The sequence below is a fragment of the Aricia agestis genome, chromosome 17 (genome assembly GCF_905147365.1).
Source record: "Aricia agestis chromosome 17, ilAriAges1.1, whole genome shotgun sequence".
NCBI lineage: Eukaryota > Metazoa > Arthropoda > Insecta > Lepidoptera > Lycaenidae > Aricia > Aricia agestis.
In genome coordinates this window covers 9941062-9961338 of record NC_056422.1, presented here as the reverse complement: position 1 = coordinate 9961338, position 20277 = coordinate 9941062, and the positions used below count along the sequence as shown (strand labels likewise).

At 37.3% G+C, this 20277-nt stretch overlaps 1 protein-coding gene across 2 annotated transcripts in view; it reads left to right on the top strand.

Annotated features, from left to right (window-relative positions):
• LOC121735607 (runt-related transcription factor 3) overlaps positions 1 to 19108 on the top strand; it is a 39518-nt gene extending 20410 nt beyond the window's left edge. The window contains exons 2-5 of one of the 2 annotated variants that reach the window (XM_042126470.1): positions 4495 to 4608; positions 13762 to 13863; positions 15432 to 15611; positions 18317 to 19108. In XM_042126470.1, the coding sequence (XP_041982404.1) occupies positions 4495 to 4608; positions 13762 to 13863; positions 15432 to 15611; positions 18317 to 18936 (1016 nt within the window). In that variant the 3' untranslated portion in view covers positions 18937 to 19108. Of the gene's footprint in view, positions 1 to 4494; positions 4609 to 13746; positions 13864 to 15431; positions 15612 to 18316 lie in introns of both variants that reach the window. The other variant, XM_042126469.1, reaches the window with a different exon arrangement.
• The last annotated feature ends 1169 nt before the right edge of the window (positions 19109 to 20277 follow it).

The window sequence follows — 20277 nt, the reverse complement described above, 5'->3', positions numbered from 1 at the left end:
ATAATGATATTATCCCAAAAGGTTGAATAAAAAGTTTGAAAAATATGAGACACACTTACCAGAATTTTCGAAAATTCGGAACGAATCAACAGTATGGCGTCGATTCATGACGTCATCAGTGCTAGAGAGTGTACTGGGTTATATTTCGGAATTTACCCTCAGAAGGGGCCCGACGATGCCCCGTGTCGGGCCCTGCCAGCCCGCCGCAGTGCTAGGGCCCGCCTGGCACGGAACCGTACATCACTCTCTTGTCTAAGGATTCACGATTTTTGAGCCTGCTGCATGATTAATTGCAAGGCGCTGTGAAACAAAAAAGAGTACTAGTTAAAAATATAATACCTTTACTTTGACATTACCCAACCAAATAACAGAAATACGCGTAATATCAGGTAAATTGATTCATAAGCACATGGACCTGTCACCTACGTAATTTAATTCGGTTATTGCAAGCCCAGCCAACTTACTTTGACTTAAGACATAGCCCGACCAAAATATAGCGTATACCCGCTATCCGCTTATTGATAAATTTCTCTCATAGTAAATATCAATGTGAATCAAAACAAATTTTTATTTTACCGAACTAATTCAAACTATTTTAAAATACAAGGTCTCATAATAGGTTAAGCCCGGGAGTATTTCTAAGTTGTAACCATTACTAGTCTATATTCTAGGAGTTAATAGGCACTGAATCTGTATTCGCTTGACTAAATCTCACGCTATGCCCAATGGTTATCTAACGCGTGATTACTCAAGGAATTGTTGCCACTAGTTCATTTACTAGACACTCAAATTACGTAGTTAATATATCTTGTGATATAGCTAAAACAGGTTACTTAAAACGAAAGTTTGAAACACAAAAGGCGTTTAATTATGATTAGGTACTTAAGTTTGACAGAAAATGTCAAAATCTTCGTTATATTAAACTTAAACGTAGCTGACGTAAGCATAAATCAGCATTAAATCTCTCTGAGTGCGGTCGAAAATATAAAGCGACGCATAATAAGACTAGAAATAATCACGATCTGACCATAACACTAGTTGCAGGAAACAAAACATAACCTCAAAACCTTGTCCCTGAAGGTGTTTAAGAGCCCATATGACCCTAACTTGACTACATACATTAACCTAGATCTCAAAATCTGTAAGGTCTAGAAAACTGATTTTTTGACACAAGTAACTTCAGTTCATGAAGATTAAATGCTCAAGACGAAAACACGATTACTCAAAAAATGCTCGATAGTTTCTATTTTACAAAAAACCTTGTTTTATACACATTTTTGCTTGGATCTTCGAAGTTTGCTGTCTTTTCTTTAATATTTTTTAATATCTAAAAAGGTATCGATAAAACCTAAATTTGCTCAAAAAACTTTTTTCAAAATCATTATAGTTCGTCTTTTATTCAAGTAAAACTAACTAATTCCGCGCCGTCCTTTTTCGCCTGGCATATGAAAGACGGGCGTGAGTGTGAAGAGAGAAGGACGATGTTTGATTTTTAGAGTCAGGTGAGCTCTTAAACATAATAATGATACCTGTTCGTTTTTAATATTCGTCGTGTAACACTCGCGCTAATGCCGGTCCTCCCAGGCCGCGTTAATAAACTCGGCCGGGCCACAACAGGCCCAACTCGTGTCGGACCTCCATTTTTAACGAGCCCAGCGCGCCCGCAGAAAGTAGCCTACACATGAAATCACGTATGAATGAGGCTTTTTCAGTTTTTTTCGCGTGTAGCCAGCGGCGTGCCGGTTCAGGCCCCATTAAAGCTTACATGTCACTCGCCCCGACCACCCGACGGGGGGTGATGGGTGGAAAAATCACAAAATCGGTATCGGCCGCATCCCGCAGCGAGCGGGCAGCGAAACGGTCTACAATACGGCTTTGACGGACGGTCATTTAATATTAACTGTGGTTTTTTCGCAGATGGAAATGTTTTTTTTATTACCGGCGTTATGCCGTGATGAAGTGGTCGGGCCGTTGTTTGTGACGCGGCATGATATGTTGCGGACGAGCCGCTCTTTTGAACTCTTCGAGTGCCATTTTAAATCGAGTGCTCATTTGGTACTTTGACGTTGTAAAAACCGTTTAAAGCGTAATTTGATTTGGCCGAAAATAGCGATATGAAATTACACGGTTCTGTTTTGATAGATTGTTTCGCTCGCCCGTTGTCTGCGAAAATTGATTCGCCGAAAAATTGAAAACTTCCCCGGCAATAAATTTTTAACTTTTCGATCAAGTGATCAAAATGGAAGTATAAAAGTGAGCCGCTGAAAAGAGTGGCCACCGCAGACTCGATTTATTACTTGCACTATTTCCGAACAAAATTTTTATCCAAATATCCCATGCTTATTGAATTTCGGTGATTTTATGGGCGTGGGGTTTTTTATTAAAGCGTTTTATAATTACGGAAAATTTTGCTTTATGAGTTCAATTATTGAAACAAAAGGTAGTACGTATAGTGTACCTACGATATTATCTACTATTAGAAACAGTGATTATTATTTACCGTTTTATAGGAATTCTGTCGTCAAAAAAGTAATTATAATAAATTAATTTCTGCCACCATGAGCTCTTATAGCAGCATTACTTTAATATTACTTTTTTTTTAATGAAATAAGGGGGCAAACGAGCAAATGGGTCACCTGATGGAAAGCAACTTCCATCGCCCATGGACACTCGCAGCATCAGAAGAGCTGCAAGTGCGTTGCCGACCTTTTAAGAGGGAATAGGGTAATAGGGGAGGGTAGGGAAGGGAAGGGAAGGGAATAGAAATTCAGATTTGGCACAAACAAAATGCATCGTTTCGTTTATATAATAGAGATTATGTTTGTAAAAAGTAATATTAAAGTAAACCGGCGTGAAACAGCGCTTGCGCTGTGTTTCGCCGAGTGAGTAAGTTTACCGGAGGCCCAATCCCCTACCCTATTCCCTTCCCTTCCCTCCCTTATTCCGTTCGCGAGCCGCACAATTTTATTGTAAAAAGTAAATCAAATGTAATAATTATTTAATTATGAAAGTGGGCTCATTACAGCTTGTTTAGGGTTGCTCTTGTGTAATGATAATCCTCGTGTAGTAAAACGGTAAACTATTTGAATATAAATTTTATAACAAAGAAATACTAAATATGATATATATTATATCTAATATCAAACACCTATGGAACAGTATTTATTAGTCTATATGTCAGATAAGATGTTTTCTCAACTTCGGAATATAAGTCAAATAAAAGCCTCCTAGAAGCTATCATATAACATTGAGTGCTGAAATAGCAACTGCCATGCCAATGAATTGCCTTTGCTCTACAATATCATCCTCGGAATTAAATGTCGAATGATAGAGCTATAAAAGGTGGTGTGGCAATTCAATCGCTTTCAAAAAACTTCTTCTTCTGTATGAGTTATGGGGATGTAAACGTAATTGGAAGATAATAGGTATAATAGAATTATCGAGTGAATGCCTGCCTGCCGAGTAAACGTTTACTTGAGTTGTTTATACAGCCAAAAAGCTTTCGATGCAATATAATCTAGAAATATGCGTTTATACGTCTTTTTGGTATAACAGGATAATTCATACGAGTGTTTTTCGATCTATTGTCGAAAGAGTAATTGCTTATACGATATTTTTGCTAGTTAAGAAAGTTTCTGAGAAAATATTCAATAGGATTCCACTGAAAATTGTAACATGTTTTACCTTTTACGCATTAAACATTTGTGGGAAATAGCCCTGTTAAGACTTAAGGCTAATTAATTTCTCAACTGATTTTTCTTTCAAATTAATGCCTACTTTACTATATTATGAATATAGAGTTTCCTCTTGAAACACTCTTTAAAATAAACGCATCAAATACCGTTGCGTAGTTTTAGAAAATCTTAGCATAATATTATTACTAGCTGTTTGACCGAGCTTGGCTCGATATTCAATAAAACACGAATAAAATGACATTTTCTAGAAAAGATTCCTAGCTAGATCGATTTATCGCTTATATATATATATATATATATATATATATATATATATATATATATATATATATATATATATATATATATATAAGCGATAAATCGATATATATATATATATATATATATATATATATATATATATATATATATATATATATATATATATATATATATATATATATATATATACAAGAATTGCTCGTTTAAAGATATAAGATATAGGGACACATACCTACCAGAATTCTGAGCGTTTACATGGACATACCTATATAGCGCAAAGTGAATTATATTTCATACGATGTAGAGATTTTCAAGAATTATTTATATAAACTGCGATGTTTTTATTATAAATATAAACCTCCCTCATCGCTCCATCTTCTTTAAATCGCATCAAAACCTTGCTTTCGTATCGTAATTCGTATCGCATCAAAACGCATCAAAGTCTTGTTTTAAAGATTTACATACCTATAGCGAAAAGCGACTTCTTCATGATGTACAGATGTTCAAAGAATTATTTAAATATACTTTAATATTTCAGGTAAATCGTTCACGCTGACGATCACTGTATCGACGAGTCCGCCGCAGGTGACGACCTACAACAAGGCCATCAAGGTCACAGTCGACGGACCCCGGGAGCCGCGCTCCAAGACCAGTTAGTAACCTTTCAATATTATTACCGAAATCAACAAAAAATAGGCTATCGGTTTCATTTTTAGGGTTCCGTACCCATAGGGTAAAAACGGGAGCCTATTACTAAGTACTTCAATGTCTGTCTGTCCGTCTAAATTTCGAAATGCATCTACGCGTCGCTTTGCGGTCTGAATCAACCCTTAGGTTAAAGGTTGCGCCACTACAAAGCAGCATGGGTTGCTAGACCGATGTCGGTAATAATCGACCAAGTGTGAGTTGGACTCGTGCACGAAGTACCGTTATAGAGCAAAAATAGGCCAAAAATGTGTTTTTTGTATGGGAGCCCCCCTTAAATTTTTATTTTATTTAAATATTATTATAAATTGTTAAAGCACACATATATTTAGAGCCTTTGTGAAAATTTAAGTGCCCACCTGTTGCCATTATTGATATTGAGCAAAAAAGGCCAAAAAATCAAATTTGTTGTATTCTTCCCTCAAATATTAATATTTTTTTGTTTTTAGTATTTGTTGTTATAGTGCAAAGAGATATACACAATCTGTGAAAATTTCAGAAATCTAGCTGTAGTGGTTCTTGAGATACAGCTCGGTGACATACAGACAGACGGACAGACAGACAGACAGACACACTTTCGCATTTATGATATTACTATGGATAGGTAGCCAATTACTAGAGTACTAGTTCTTAACGATTTTTATTTGTACGGTTACTGCGTAGATATTTTTTAACGCCTGCAATCTACAGTTTCAGTCTTCTTATGAATTATACCTGACGGGAGATTTCAACTGGAATTATGCAAAGTAAACATTACAGGGTTCAAAGCACTTGCCTTATCGTAAGGTTCATTAATCCAGTGGGTCAGCGGCCTGCGAAATATGGGTCTGTCCCTTCTTGTGGCGGCCGTCGGCCTCTATATACGTTGTATGTAGGTAGATATATTATACAGACAGCTGAGCAGATATTATTGTATGAGTGGGGATAATTGGAGATATAATGCTATGAATAGCGAGGTTTTAATGAATAATTAGTAAAGCTAATTAGGTACTTTTGAGAAACAACATATTTTATTTATTTATAGGAATTTTACTAAGTATATTTTGTTGGCTATTATTTAGCTAATTTGAATTTGGAATTGTCTTCTGTAAAATTAAAACTTTTTAATGATACCAAAAGATACATTTGGTATAGCCCAAGAGATTTTATGACAAGTTCATACGTACTACAATGCGAAAAGGCCTTTTACCTATTATATGCCAGAAATATTTGAAAAAAGCTTGACCAATAAATAAATTTTTCGAAATTCGAATGTTACAAATAGTAGCAAGAGTTGAGTTTTTGAGTTATCTTGCCTCATGGCTATGAGGCAAGATAACTCAAAAACTCAAGAGCAAGACAAATTTAGATTAATAGTGTTTTATTTTGACTAATAATAATATAATTGTATATTAATAATCATTTAATTTAACTTGACAAATAGTTTGATTTCCTACTTAAAACTTTAACTTTTTACACCGCAAAGAAATTTCCAGTAATGAAGCTATTAATTTATAACTAATGGTAGTTAAATGGCAATCTGTCTAACAAACTTCTTAGAAAAGAGTGGGTTAAGTTAACTTTAGAAGAGAATTTTAATGTTAAGCAATTAAAAAAATCAAAAATGTAGATTGCACAATAAAAGTGTCAGATGCATTGAAATTGATAACAAAAGTAAAAATGCCATTAAGTACTTATAACAAAATTTAAGGAATAGGATTGTTAGCACAGACATTAATCATGAATCTATATTTAGTAACTTAGCATAAGGGCCAATTCACATGACACGTAAATGCATTTCTGAATTTGTCCTTAATTGACAGCTTGCGTGAGACGTCTTGCAAGTCTGTCAAAACCATACAAAAGAAATGCATCTACAGTATTGCGGTCTGAATATTAACCTTTGAGAGCAAAATGCTTAGCGTTGAGTCAGAGTAGACAGAATGATAGAGTATGCCGACTTAGAACTGATGTTGAAATTTTTAAATTTGACGTATTATGACGAAAATCGTCGCTAGGGTTGTTAACTTGTCACCTACGAATTCAAAACTATGACATATTCGCTGGACGTGTTCCTCTTTGGTCGTATTGTTGTTTATGTTTTGGCACATGCGATTAAAATTGACAGAATCTAATTTTGAAATCTTTATTTTAAATATTTAAAAATAAATTATATCAACCAGCGCGAGGCACATTCCGTTCATAATCCTAGTGAAACCCGACGAATTTGACAGATATTAAAAACCTGTCCGTCTCTTTGCAGTCGAACTACTGGTCGTTATGTCTATTGTGGTTGAGTTGTGTATGTTATATCGTCGAAATGCTATTATCACAGATGCGTTGCGACCCTTTTTTTTAACATGGGGAAATGCTTTACGTACGGCAAATCGGGGATATCAGCCGGGGTATGTGGGACTCCTGCGTAGTCTACCCAGTAAACCCCCATGGTGCTCCACCTATCGCTTAAGGCAGAGTTGCGGGTACGATAGAACCTATCGCAAGACCCACTTCGACTTGAGAGTCGAGCGTTTGGAGTCCCGCCACAAAGTCAATTTTAGCTCCTTTGTGGTAAGGGTCCCGACGCATCATCTACCGACCTTCGAGAAGGAGGAGTTCTGGCCGATCTTTCATCCTCCCACTTCATCGTCTGTCCATCAAACGTTAAAGTAGCACATCGTAACGAAATGGAGCAATGTGCCTTCGATAAAAATACCCATTAAAATTATTATAATGAAAATAGTTTATTGTATGTTGTACTCAATTACTTATTAGCTTTATCCACACTGTACATTTTTCTGTTCCTCAAGGCATACGTAATAGCGCAGTCAACAGCGAACGTGAGGCATGCCCGCGACGCATGCCCTCTGACGGTATCCGAAACTTCGAAAATGACAATATTGGCGTTGCGTTCCTCGACGCATTCAATTATTGAAAGCGCCAATATGAAAGTTGATGACGAAAATTGAAGAAGTGCACAGTGTGGACATAACTATTATTGGATAGGTTGCCCATAATCTGATCCGCGAACATCCGCACAAACCGTTTCACAACGTTTTCAAAAGCAGACCCTTCCATCGACAGAATAACTAATGGGAGGGGTACACTATGTAATAATATAGTCATTAATAGTATAAGCGCGGCGCAATTTAAATAGTTGGGAGTAGCAGACCGACAGTAACTAATCGCGGGACGCGGCCCGCTTCGAATCACATCTAATGCTCCATCCGTCAGGGAAGAAATTAAAATAATTGCAGCGACGCGATAGGGTTGGATCAGATGCGATCGATCCGCGTGTGTGTAGGTAGCTTAATGAATAGAAATGCTCGCGTTTGTTCTTTGTTTTTCAGAGGCAATTATGTATCGAATCCATTCTAATATTATAAATGTGAAAGGATGTCTGTCTGTCTCTTACCTCTTCAAACCTAAACCTAACCTAACCTAGACGTGGGAGAGCCATGCTTCGGAACGAATGGGCCGGGCCGGCTCAACCGGAGAAATACCAAGGGCTCACAGAAAACCAGCGTGAAACAGCGCTTGCGCTGTGTTTCGCTGAGTGAGTGAGTTTACCGGAGGCCCAATCCCCTACCCTTTTCCCTTCCCTACCCTCCCCTATTCCCTTCCCTTCCCATCCCTACGCTCCCCTATTACCTCTTAAAAGGCCGGCAACGCACCTGCAGCTCTTCTGATGCTGCGAGTGTCCATGGGAGACGGAAGTTGCTTTCCATCGGGTGACCCGTTTGCTCGTTTATTTCATAAAAAAAAAAAAAACTAATGCAAATATCCAAATTAAGTTAATGTAATCTATACTAATACTAGCTGTCCCGGCAAACGTTGCTTTGCCATATAAGGTATTTCGCCCATATTATTTCATTGAAGTGACTAAATAAGTATGTCATCATGACAACGTCCATCGCTATCCCGTCCCACAAACAATGGTCGCCGTCAGTCTCGACTTGTAATTAATTTACTATTATTTATTCAACAAATGTACTTATCAATATAAAAAGTACCCAGTAGCCGATTCTCAGACCTACTGAATATGCATGGTTAAATAATAAATATTAGTAAAGCCGTTTTGGAGGAGTACGGTAACTAACATTGTGACACGAGAATTTTGTATATAATATTATAAATTATAAATGCGAAAGTATGTTTGCTGACTTTCTGTCTGTCTGTCTGTATTACCTCTTCACACCCAAACCGCGGTAACGATTTTTATAGAGATACGTTTCAAGGAAGGACATTGGGATACATTTTATCCCAGAAAAATGTACGGTTCCCGCTATAAACGAATTTTGGCGCAACGGAGTTGCGGGCGTCATAATAACTAATAACTCTGCAACCACTTCTATCGGAATCGGATCGGATCGCATCGAATCGGAATCAGAACAAGTACTTATTCAAAATAGTTCTTCTGACAAAGATCTAAGTTAACCCCACAAGCAACACTACCGAACACTGCACACCTAAAATACTTGAACACTACACATTAACAAAATAGCGTTCATTACCCTAGATTCCCTAATGGAACTAAAGGGTTAGTAATGAAAAATTTAAAGGATATGTTATCTGGAAGGGCGTGCGTGTAATGAATTGTTTAATTAATTAGCGAAGAAAGGGCTCCCCTGTCCTGCATATTGATTCACCGAGCTTCAGACGATAAATTATTTAATTCTAAGTTCGCATCGGCATGTGAGCGTCTGGCTTTTTGTATGTTATATTGCTTTTGTGGAGTTTATATTGTACTAGCGACCCGCCCCGGCGTCGCACGGATATAAAATATATAGCTACTGAAAATATGATTAAAATCGATAGCCTATGATCCTTCACGTGGTCTACTTCTTATCTGTGCCAAATAACATAAAAATTGCTCCAGTAGTTCGCGAGATAAGCCCTTTCAAATAATTTCCCCCGTATTTTTCACATTCTCCTATTAGTCTTAGCGTGACAAAATATAGCCTTCCTCAATAAATGGACTATCTAACACTGAAATTATTTTTTAAATCAGACCAGTAGTTCCTGAGATTAGCGCGTTCAACTTAGCCCTTTCAAATAATTTTCCCCGTTTTTTCCACATTTTCCTTTATTTCTTCCCTCTTATTAGTCTTAGCGTGATAAAATATAGCCTATAGCCTTCCTCAATTAATGAGCTATGTAAAACTGAAAGAATCATCAAAATCCGTTGCGTAGTTTTAAAGGTTAAAGGGAACAAAGGGACATGAGGGAAAAAAGCGACTTTGTTTTATAGTAATTACTAGCTGTTACCCGCGACTTCGCCCGCGTCAACAAAATGTAAAATACATAGGTAAAAAATAAAAAAGTAAAAATATGTCCTCCTCCTTTTTGGAAGTCGGTTAAAAAGTAGCCTAAGTTACTCCTTATTACATCAGCTATCTGCCAATAAAAGTCCTGACAAATTCTGTCCAGCCATTTCGGAGATTAGCCGGAACAAACAGACAGACATACAGACAGACAAAAATTCAAAAAATTGTTATTTTGGTGTAAGTACCGTTTAAATATTCATATGCATGTAGTAAAAAACGGTTATTTTAATATTACAAACAGACACTCCAATTTTATTTATATGTATAGATGTGAATTTTGCTGAATGTTTGAGGTATTCAGTATTGACTATTGAGTACCTATTTATTTTAATCACTTCCAAAGAATATAGGAAACGTTTGCGTGTTTAAGACAGATAACTATTGATATGTATATTTACAACTGGAATATTGTGTTTGACGTATAGTATACTTATTACTAATTTCATGTATTACTGATTGAAATTATATCTTTAGGTCTTCTTAAAACGCTCAATGATTTAGACGTGCTATATAGAATAGTCCAACCATAGTCTTTGACATCTGAGGAATCCGTCAGAATTTAGAAAAAATGACTTTAGATAGTCCTGAAAAAAAATGAGGTGTTGTGGCGATCACTCAGTACTTTGTCAGGCCGAGAGTCACACATAAATCTCTAAGCCCCTGAGAAGCTAAGACCAACTTTACCAGATCAATTTTTATAAAGGAACTAGCTATTTTTACATGCCGTGTGGGTGGCTCGATTTATAGCTGCAGTAGCCTACGTGTATGCGGCCGTTAACGATGCTGTTAGACCTGGCTATTTCGGTGCGCCTGCGCAGGACCACCCGTGCGCATGCGACTAACTTCACTGTTTATATCTCGCGTAAACAATGAATATAGTGCTGTAAAATATACAATGTGTTCATAATAATATTGTGTACTATATGAAGCCAACTCCGTTGCACCGTAATTTATTTATCGCGTGGAAACCGCACATTTTTCTGCAAAAAAAAAATCGTGTGTCCTTTTCCATCTCCCTAAGTTTATTCATACCAAATTTTATCTTAATCGTTTCAGCCGCTTAATTATTTCTATGCGGCTTTATGAACTACGATCCACAAAACAACTAGTAATTATTATGGTAGGATGTGGGAGTCTTACTTTAGGCGCTTATATTTCGCCCATTGGGCGATCTCTAGTCTCTAGTATGACTTATTATGGATTTATAGTTTGACGCCATAATAACATACATCTACCTGAAAAGTTGATTTTAAATTAAGAAATACGCTTCACATTTTTCGAAATTTTTATTTCATTGCTGACTTCATCAATACTTTGCACGCGATTTATTTCAACAATTTCCATCACAAATACATAAATCTACACAAAAGCCATCGAATCTGAGACAATGACGTTCTGAGCAATAAAATTTCCAATGAGCATTTAAAGGCATTAAAATAAGACAAACTAGTTGAAATACTTGCCTATAAATCTAACTAGACTGGACGCCACCCCTGTGTAATCCTTTAATCAGGTCCACGGTAGCCCTTGCCGCACCCTATTTTTACCCCCCCTTACCCCCCCGTAACATAAGGGGGTGACCCACCCCCTGAACGGTGCAAATGACAGTTTCTAATTCCAACTTGCCATGGAAGTGTGTAATTGTTGCCGTTGATTTATCGAACGGAGAGACGTGTGTGTGGATTGTGTATGTGTGGGTTTTTTATATTGACTTGATAGTCGGTTATGATTTGTTTCTTGATTGGTTTTCGAATCGGAAAAATTGTTGGTTTGTTTTGTCAAGCGAAAAATGTTGTTACAGTTTTAGATATGAAACGTTCATAAAGATAAAAGTTTTAAAAATCTATTAGTAATGGTTTAATCGCAAAAGTGACAGTCCGTTTATTGAAAACTTTTAAGGCTAAATCGATTGGGATGAAAATTGAAATGAAGATACTCTGAGTCCCGCTGCAGGATACAAGTGTCTTTTATCACGGAAAAAAAATAGTGTATGATGCTAAATTATCAGTTAGCATCATACACAATTTTTTTATGAACGGCAACTTACAAACAAGATCTAGTATAAAGATTTTTGAAATCACTAATTCGAGATTCTACACAACACTACAATCCTGATGAAACACTCTAAATCTCCATAAACATAGGTATGTGCATATCGATAAGATAAAAGCACGACAGCTTGTATCGATAGACAATAGGGTTGTAGCTTGAATAATTCGCACGATTGGAACGCGACAGGGCGACACCTGTGTGGGGGAGGTCTGATTAGGTCTGTCTATTCAATTTTAACACGGCCCGGATATGTCGAGTGCCTATCGGAATTTGAGTATTATATTAGCTGGCTTGAACCTTGATTGATTCTGTATGAGTAGTTCTGTATCTCAGAGGTTTTCTGTACCTACTTAAGAGCATAATATTATAAACAATTTTTGGTGAAACAAATTGGATTTATAGAGTGCCTATCGGCATTTGAGTATTATATTAGCTGTATCGAACCTTGATTGATTCTGTATAAGTAGTTCTCTGTTTCAGAGGTTTTCCGTTCCTACTTAAGAGCATAATATTATAAACAATTTTTGGTGAAACAAATTGGATTTATAGAGTGCCTATCGGCATTTGAGTATTATATTAGCTGTATCGAACCTTGATTGATTCTGTATAAGTAGTTCTCTGTTTCAGAGGTTTTCCGTTCCTACTTAAGAGCATAAACAATTTTTGGTAAAACGTCTCAGATTTGTAGAGTGCCTATCGGAACTTGAGTATTACCTGCCTTGAACCTTGATTGATTCTATAATTATGAGTAGTTCTCTATCTCAGAGGTTTTCCGTTCCTACTAAAGAACATATTACATAAACAATTTTTGGTAAAACGTCTCAGATTTGTAGAGTGCAACTTGAGTATTATATTACCTGTCTTGAATCTTGATTGATTCCATAATTATGAGTAGTTCTGTATTTCAGAAGTTTTCCGTACCAACTTTTAAACATAAACAAGTTCGTTGTCCCTAGTAGGTACGTACATAAATTTAATGTGAGTGTATTACGGAATTTGAGTAATATAGTTCTATTACAGTTCTGTTTTAACCTTGATCGTTTCAGTACGAGTAGTTTCTGTGTTTGATATGCTTTATTTAAGCGTAGATACAAGTTTTCTAAAACGTAACATTGCTTGATATATAAGAGCAGCCTATAAGCCTGTATGATACTGATGTAGTGTTGACTCTGCTATGGCAGCAGCAGCAGTTTCACTTACAGAGAAATCCTTACTTAAGGAACGCATTTATAACGACCCCGTCTATTTGGTAATAAGAATAACTAAGAACAGTATACTGATGTTTTGCCAACCTTATAAAATTTATTTTTAAGTTTTGTTTTCATGATGCTACCTTTTTTAATGAATGCTAATAAACAAGAGCAGCCTGTATCGTACTAATGTAGTGTTGTCCCTGCTAGGGCTACTACAGCAGCAAGACTTACACAGAACCCCTGACTTCCGTGTGGGACTCGTTTTAGACAGCCCTAACTTTTTTCAATTCTAATAATAAATAATAAGAGCTGCCTATATCGTTCTACTGTAATTCTAATGCTACCTGGCAGAAGCAACAGCAAGAGTTACACTGTAGAACCCGTAAATTCCTCATAGAACCCATTTTAAGCTACCCTTATCTATTTTATGAAGTCTTAATCATGTATTTTTGCCATCGTTAAAAACTCATTTCTGACAACCCTAATATTTTTAATGAATGCTAATAAACAAGAGCAGCCTGTATCGTACTGATGTAGTGTTGTCCCTGCTAGGGCAGCAGCAGCAGTTCCACTTCGCGTTCGGCCAGCGCCCCTTCCCCTTCCCGCCCGACCCGCTCGGCGGGTTCCGGATGCCGCCCATCACCTCGTGTCAGAGTGAGTATTATGTTATAATTATTATAATAAGTCTTATCAGAGAAATTGTTTTATAGGCAGAAGGAAGACTTACTTTATTTGGTCGCGTTATATCAAACAATCTGCTTGTGAATCTGTAGGCCTACTACGAAACCGTTTTGTGACTCAAACAATCGGACGACAATGCCGCGTCCTGCTCTAACAACGTAATTTCTCTTTTGTTAGAGTAGGACGCGGCATTCTCGTACGATTGTTTGAGTCTCAAAACCGTTTCGTGGTACGGCCCCAGTTTATTCGATGGAACATACTTACGTATAATAGTTACTTAGTTAATATCAGGAATAGTTATTATTGGTAAGAAGTTTGTGTATAGCTTTGTCCACACTGTGCCTTTTTTTGTTTGTCAAGGGCATGCGTTATAGCGCAGTCAACAGCGAATGTGAGGCATGCCCGCGACGCATGCCCTCTGACCGTATCCAAAAAACAAAAATGACAATGTTGGCGTTGCGTTCGTTGACGTATTCAATTATTGAATGCGCCAAAACGAAAGTTGAATGAAAGAAGATGACGAAAATTGAAGACGAAAGCGCATAGTGTGGACATAGCTTTTAGGGTTTTTGTCTCTTTTCTTAAATTGTTTGTACAAAGGATTTTGTTGGGCTGAGTCAGGTTAGAAACATAAATAATACGCAGTTAAGATTCTAAAATTTTCTTTGCCTCATAATTACAAAGTAGTTACAAAATTGTCCATTCATCAACTTCATTACCTACCACAACTTTAAACGGACCAAACAAACCTTTCCACTAAACAAAATCGATAATATCGACTCCAATCGGTGTCACGTCAACCGCTACAAATAACTGAAAAGTGAATGAGTCTAAACCGATACACTAAACTACGTTCACTAGCGCGGATTCAATCAGCCGCCGAAAAAACAACCTGCAATCGAACAAGCAAGCCGAAATCCACGGCCGAAAACAACTCGGCCAAAAGCGAAAAAAACATCCGCAAATCGACGCGTATCGTAAAAACCGAGCCCGCCGATCGTCGGCCAAAATCGGAGCTGTGATACCGAAAAATAAAAGCCCGTAATGGCCGAAAAAATAAAGCGAGCGCAGCGTTTGTCCGCCCGATATCTTTATAACTGATGCACGTATGATTCTCGACTCTAGCCCGGATAGTTCGGGCTTCCGATATTCGGTTTTGCGCTTGTTTACAACGCGTTGTTTTGAAACTTTTTTATGTCGTACGCATACATGATTTTTTGTCAAAAACTGTACTTTGTCTATTGTGTGCGATAACTATTTTTTACCTACCACTGGGAAATAAAAATTATATATGTATTTAAACATAATTACAATTATTATAAAGTAATCTATTTTGTAAAACTTTTGAGATACACGCAGCCCCGTAAGTTTTTGTACATTTTTAACGTCATGGCGTAGAATTTGTATCGCAAGAGCGACTGAAGTTGGAAAATAGTTTACACAAATTCTAATTAACATCCCGATCAAAAGTATCAAAATTTATTCTCTACATATTGCATCCTTATCCACTAGCCCTGTTTATAGCACTCGCCTTCTTTCAGATATGAGTCAGTTCGGGTTAAGTTCGAGCAACTCTCACTGGGGCTACGGCGGAGCGGGCGCTTACCCCGCGTACCTGCCGTCGTGCGCGGCGCCCACGTCACAATTCAACCCTCCGGCGCTCGGCTTCACGGGCACGGTCACTGAGCAGACACCTTCGCAGGACTTCACTAATAATACAGGTAAATATATCACGAAGCTGCTTTTATAACGCCTTTTTTTTATTCGAAAAATTCTTTATGGATCCCCGGTAGCTCTGGGATTGTTCGACATACCTCACTGGAGTCTGTGGGACTATCCCGGGTGAAGATGGAGGCACCCGGAATTTCCCCGACGGTTTTCTAAAGAACACGATCCGGTTTGGGATCCGTCCAGCGCAGCAGAAGTGCTACGCTGGGCGGAATCGCAAGGCAATTAGGATGACATCCGTGACTCCACTGGTTTTGTAACGACCCTGGGCTTAGAGCCGGCCGCGATAGAACTCGATTTTGATGCCACTCAAAGCGCAAAGCATTTCAGGGGTACAGGGTAACCACAAAAAGTTTACTTATAAAAGCTAACCTCTTGTATAAACATGATCATTAATTTGACTTAATCAAAATTTCTAAATAAAAGAATTCCGTATATTGTACAGAGAACAGGTTATTGATATAAAATCTAAGCAATAAACAACCATATTATACACCACCAAACCATATTATAAACAATCGTAGGTTATCCAAGTAATGTTGACTTGGCTATTATACTAGGAAAATATCCAACTCTCAAATGTAAGTTGCACATTGCCATAATATGATTGTATTCGTTGAACATTTCACCATGCATAAACTAGTAGCCTTACAGTAAATATTAAATCATCTGCCGACGGCCGGCGAAAGGAGTTTAATTTGGGGAACAGCCTGCCGAACCAACACTAATCTCATCTGCCCCACCATTACATTATATTGAGCCGTGCGTTTCTAAACATTATGTCGTGAACGCTGAAAATGCTTATCATGGAAATTGTGCAAAGTAAAAGCTGTAATATTCTGAAGATATACATAGAATGTCAAATGATTTAATGCGATTTTTAGTAACTTGGGTTAAGTTTAAGGTCTTAAAGCAGTGAACCATTTTGACTTGAAATGGTTTTTCTATCATGTTCCTTTGTATTTTTTTAAATATTTTATATAATATTTATTTCTAGTACAGACGGCTAATTTTCACGTTGGTTCAGCATAAATAGCCAAGACTGCTATTAGATATGCTACGCCTTTATTTATCCAACATAAAAGAGAACGCAACAAATTCATTAACCATTAAATCAAACAAATCAACCCAAACTGTTTCGCACAAAAAACAATCGGCGGGACTAATCAACAAACAAAAACAACATTTTCATTTGTAATAATAGACAAACTGTCTACAGCAAATAATAATTATGCACGAAATATCGGAATACTCATCAGATTTTAATTCAAACGTCGAACAGGACAAAATATATGAGCGTTGTTTATTGCATTTTTAATTAGCGATTAATTAAAAACTGAGCAATGCTATGATGGCCGAATATTATTTCGTACAGACTTTATAATAAAATTATTTATTACTCGCGTTGTAAAGGTATAATGATTTCACTTTGCGCATTGCTTTTTGGGGCTTCGATTAACGTGTTGTATACGCAAATCTTGTAGTAGCTTTATAAGCCTCTCCTTTTCTTAAGAAGCTATAAAGCCGCTTGTTATCTAGCTTTTTAGGAAAAAGAGTATATTTTCCGAAGGATAAATAGTACTAATGGTTAATATCCATATTTATTCATAAATAGCAAAATTAAAAAAATTGTATAAGATTCATCACTGTGTTACGAAATCAAAATGTCTATAAACATGCGTATCTCAGTTAATAATAAACTGAACGACGCTGCATCGACTGTCGATTTATGACGATTAAGCTATAATTCGTCAGACCAGAATGGTGAAATTAAATGTACCGTTTTATGTCCGACATCCTCCTTAAAATGGCCGCGCTGCCACCCCGACACTAGTGTCACAATATCGTACAGTACACCATCTTTATGCTAGGCCTATCAGGAACACGCACACATAAGCGCGATCTCAGATAACTTGAAGTAGCAAACAGCACAAGGAGGATCAGTTCATATTCGTGTCCAGTAAATAAAGTTCAGTTTTTAATTAGTAATTTAAAAATACATTCAATTGCATTAAACTGCGAGTCGCGCGTTTAAATCTTATATTCGTTTTAGGCGAGTTTGATTTTAAAGAACACGGATAAGTCATTCTACTGTACGATACACAATATACTGTGGTGGTATCGCGACACTGCTAACCCCGCGACAAGATAGAACTACAACCTTATTGCAATAGCAATAAGGTATAGTGGTGGACCGGACATTATACCTCTCATTATAATTTACAGCGATGTCCGTCCGATAGATTTATAGCCGTCACGCGACATGAAAAATGTGCCACAATGTCACACCACGTCACACCCTGGGGCTAGCCCGAAAAGTATGAAAAGATCGTTCTGTTCTGTGATATAATCTCATATATCTGTTGACTTGCGCAAAAAACAATCTCTGACTGGTATTTTAACGTCAACAGCACATCACATCATCAATATTCAGTAAAATCAAGATTCAAGGCCCTTTTGATGCTGATTACTTAAATGGCGAAACACGCAGATGTCAGTTTTTGTCAAACCTATTTCATGCTTGTCACAACTCAGAGTTTGATGGACCTTTACATACATAAAACTGTTGCATCAAATATGGTAATCATATCGTTTGCCCATTTCGAGGACGCCTAATAAAATGCGCTCCACAATTTTAACCCCTGCTGAACAAAGATAAATATTACTTCCTAATACTGCATGTTTTGTTTGTCCGCAGTGTTACCCGACACGACCGGCGTTGACTTGGATCAGCAGCTGTCGGGCCTCGTGGGATCGTCGCCCTCGCACCACAGCAGCCTCCTGCCACGGTACAACAACAACACCGACTACAGCCTATCGACGGGACCTCGATCCTTAAGTGACAACAGCTCCCAACCCGAGTCTCCGGTACAGGACGATCTGCTCACCTCAAACACTAACCCCATAGGACACAATCACACAAACAGCTCCAACTTCCCATCGCTAATGGGGACGCAGAATTCCTCGTACGGGAGTAGCAACTGCAACAACTCTCTGTACCCCGTCTTACCAGCTAGTCTGTTATACAGTCAGCTGTATACCGCGGCGAATCAGACGCATAACTTCCATCCACTCCACTCGAATTCTATCCACTCGACGCAGAACCATCACAACGAGTTACAGACTATGATGGACCAGATATCCTCTACTACGAACAACCACAGGCAGCACGGGAGCCACGGCCAGAATGACCTGCTGCTCGGTGGAGGCAACTCCTGCGCAGCCGCCGCCGCTAGAGGCGAGGACGGCAGAGTCAACAGCCTTGGCCAGAGAGGAAACCCGCAACCGGACAGCAACACCGTTTGGCGACCGTACTGAAAATGTATAAATGTTATTTGTTTTCATGTATAGATGAAATGTTAAAATAAAACGTTTTAAGTTTTAGAAAATTAAAGAACTAAAATTACGATTGAAATCTAACTATAGTGTAATTAGATTGCAACGAAATAGGTAAATTATTGTAAAAAGTAAGCTAAGGAATGTTATATTAACGGTGTCCATGAAATGAGGATTTATAATTCACTATCATATAAATAATTTATGTACAATTTACGTTTTACGACGTATAACTTTTGTCTACGTTTAAAAATAATAAAAAATCATACAAGAATTTAACGTCTGACACTGGCACCAAAAAATACACCGAAAATTGACACTAACATACTGGCACCAGCGTCCCAAGTAACTACTCTCCCGTCCTATATTTATACGGTTAAAACATTACTTTAAAATACGATAAGTTTAATTACAAGAAGTCTCTCTGAAAACTGATTTTCGTTTGTAAATTGTGTTTTTTGCCATCAACGGAACATGTGGCTTTTCTGAAACGACTACACACCGACAAAACAAAATATTGTACTTAAATACACTATATTTTACCTTATTTTGTAACTTTAATAGAATGTGCAATTACACGAAATATAAATGTATCATGTAATGTAAATAAGAATGTGAATATTTTGTTGTAAATGCATCTTGTAAAGTGCAATAGTTGTGCAGTTGAAGTTGAGTAGTGTATACTGTACAGTAGTGTACAGGGACCCAATTTTCGTACTTAGAATTTCGATTCGATTGGCGGACCATCAAAAGTCATATTCCTGAATTTTTCGTTTGAAGATTTCTCAGCTCAGAGCTATGCAACTTATTATTTACGAAGGATATTTTTTATTATATTTACAAATTAAGAAATTTCACACTTGATTTTGAACTAACAAAGGGGTAACATGTTTTACATACATTTAAGTAATTAATTTGTACATAAATAGTTTTAAATACTTTAACATGTTGTTTAAAAAATATTTTACATTTGAACCTGAAAACTTGTCTAATAAGACCACCCGCTTGGATGTTTTCTTTTAGGCCTGCATTTTCTCCACGCTCGCGCATGAGCGTATACATCGAATTGAGAATCGAACCGAATTCGACGAACGAGAATTGGGCTCCAGTAGTGTACAGTAGTGTACACGTACGTCTGTTGATCTTGTGAGCTCTGTCCATAATATAGTTATAGGGAGAACCAGCATGCGTATTGCATTTCATTTTTTTATATAACAAAACTTTACAAAAATGTTGTTTTTAAGAAATAACCAATAAGCCATGAAGCATGATATTTTTGCCAAGATATTTCGTACTTCGTCTGTTTTCCAGAAATTACTATTG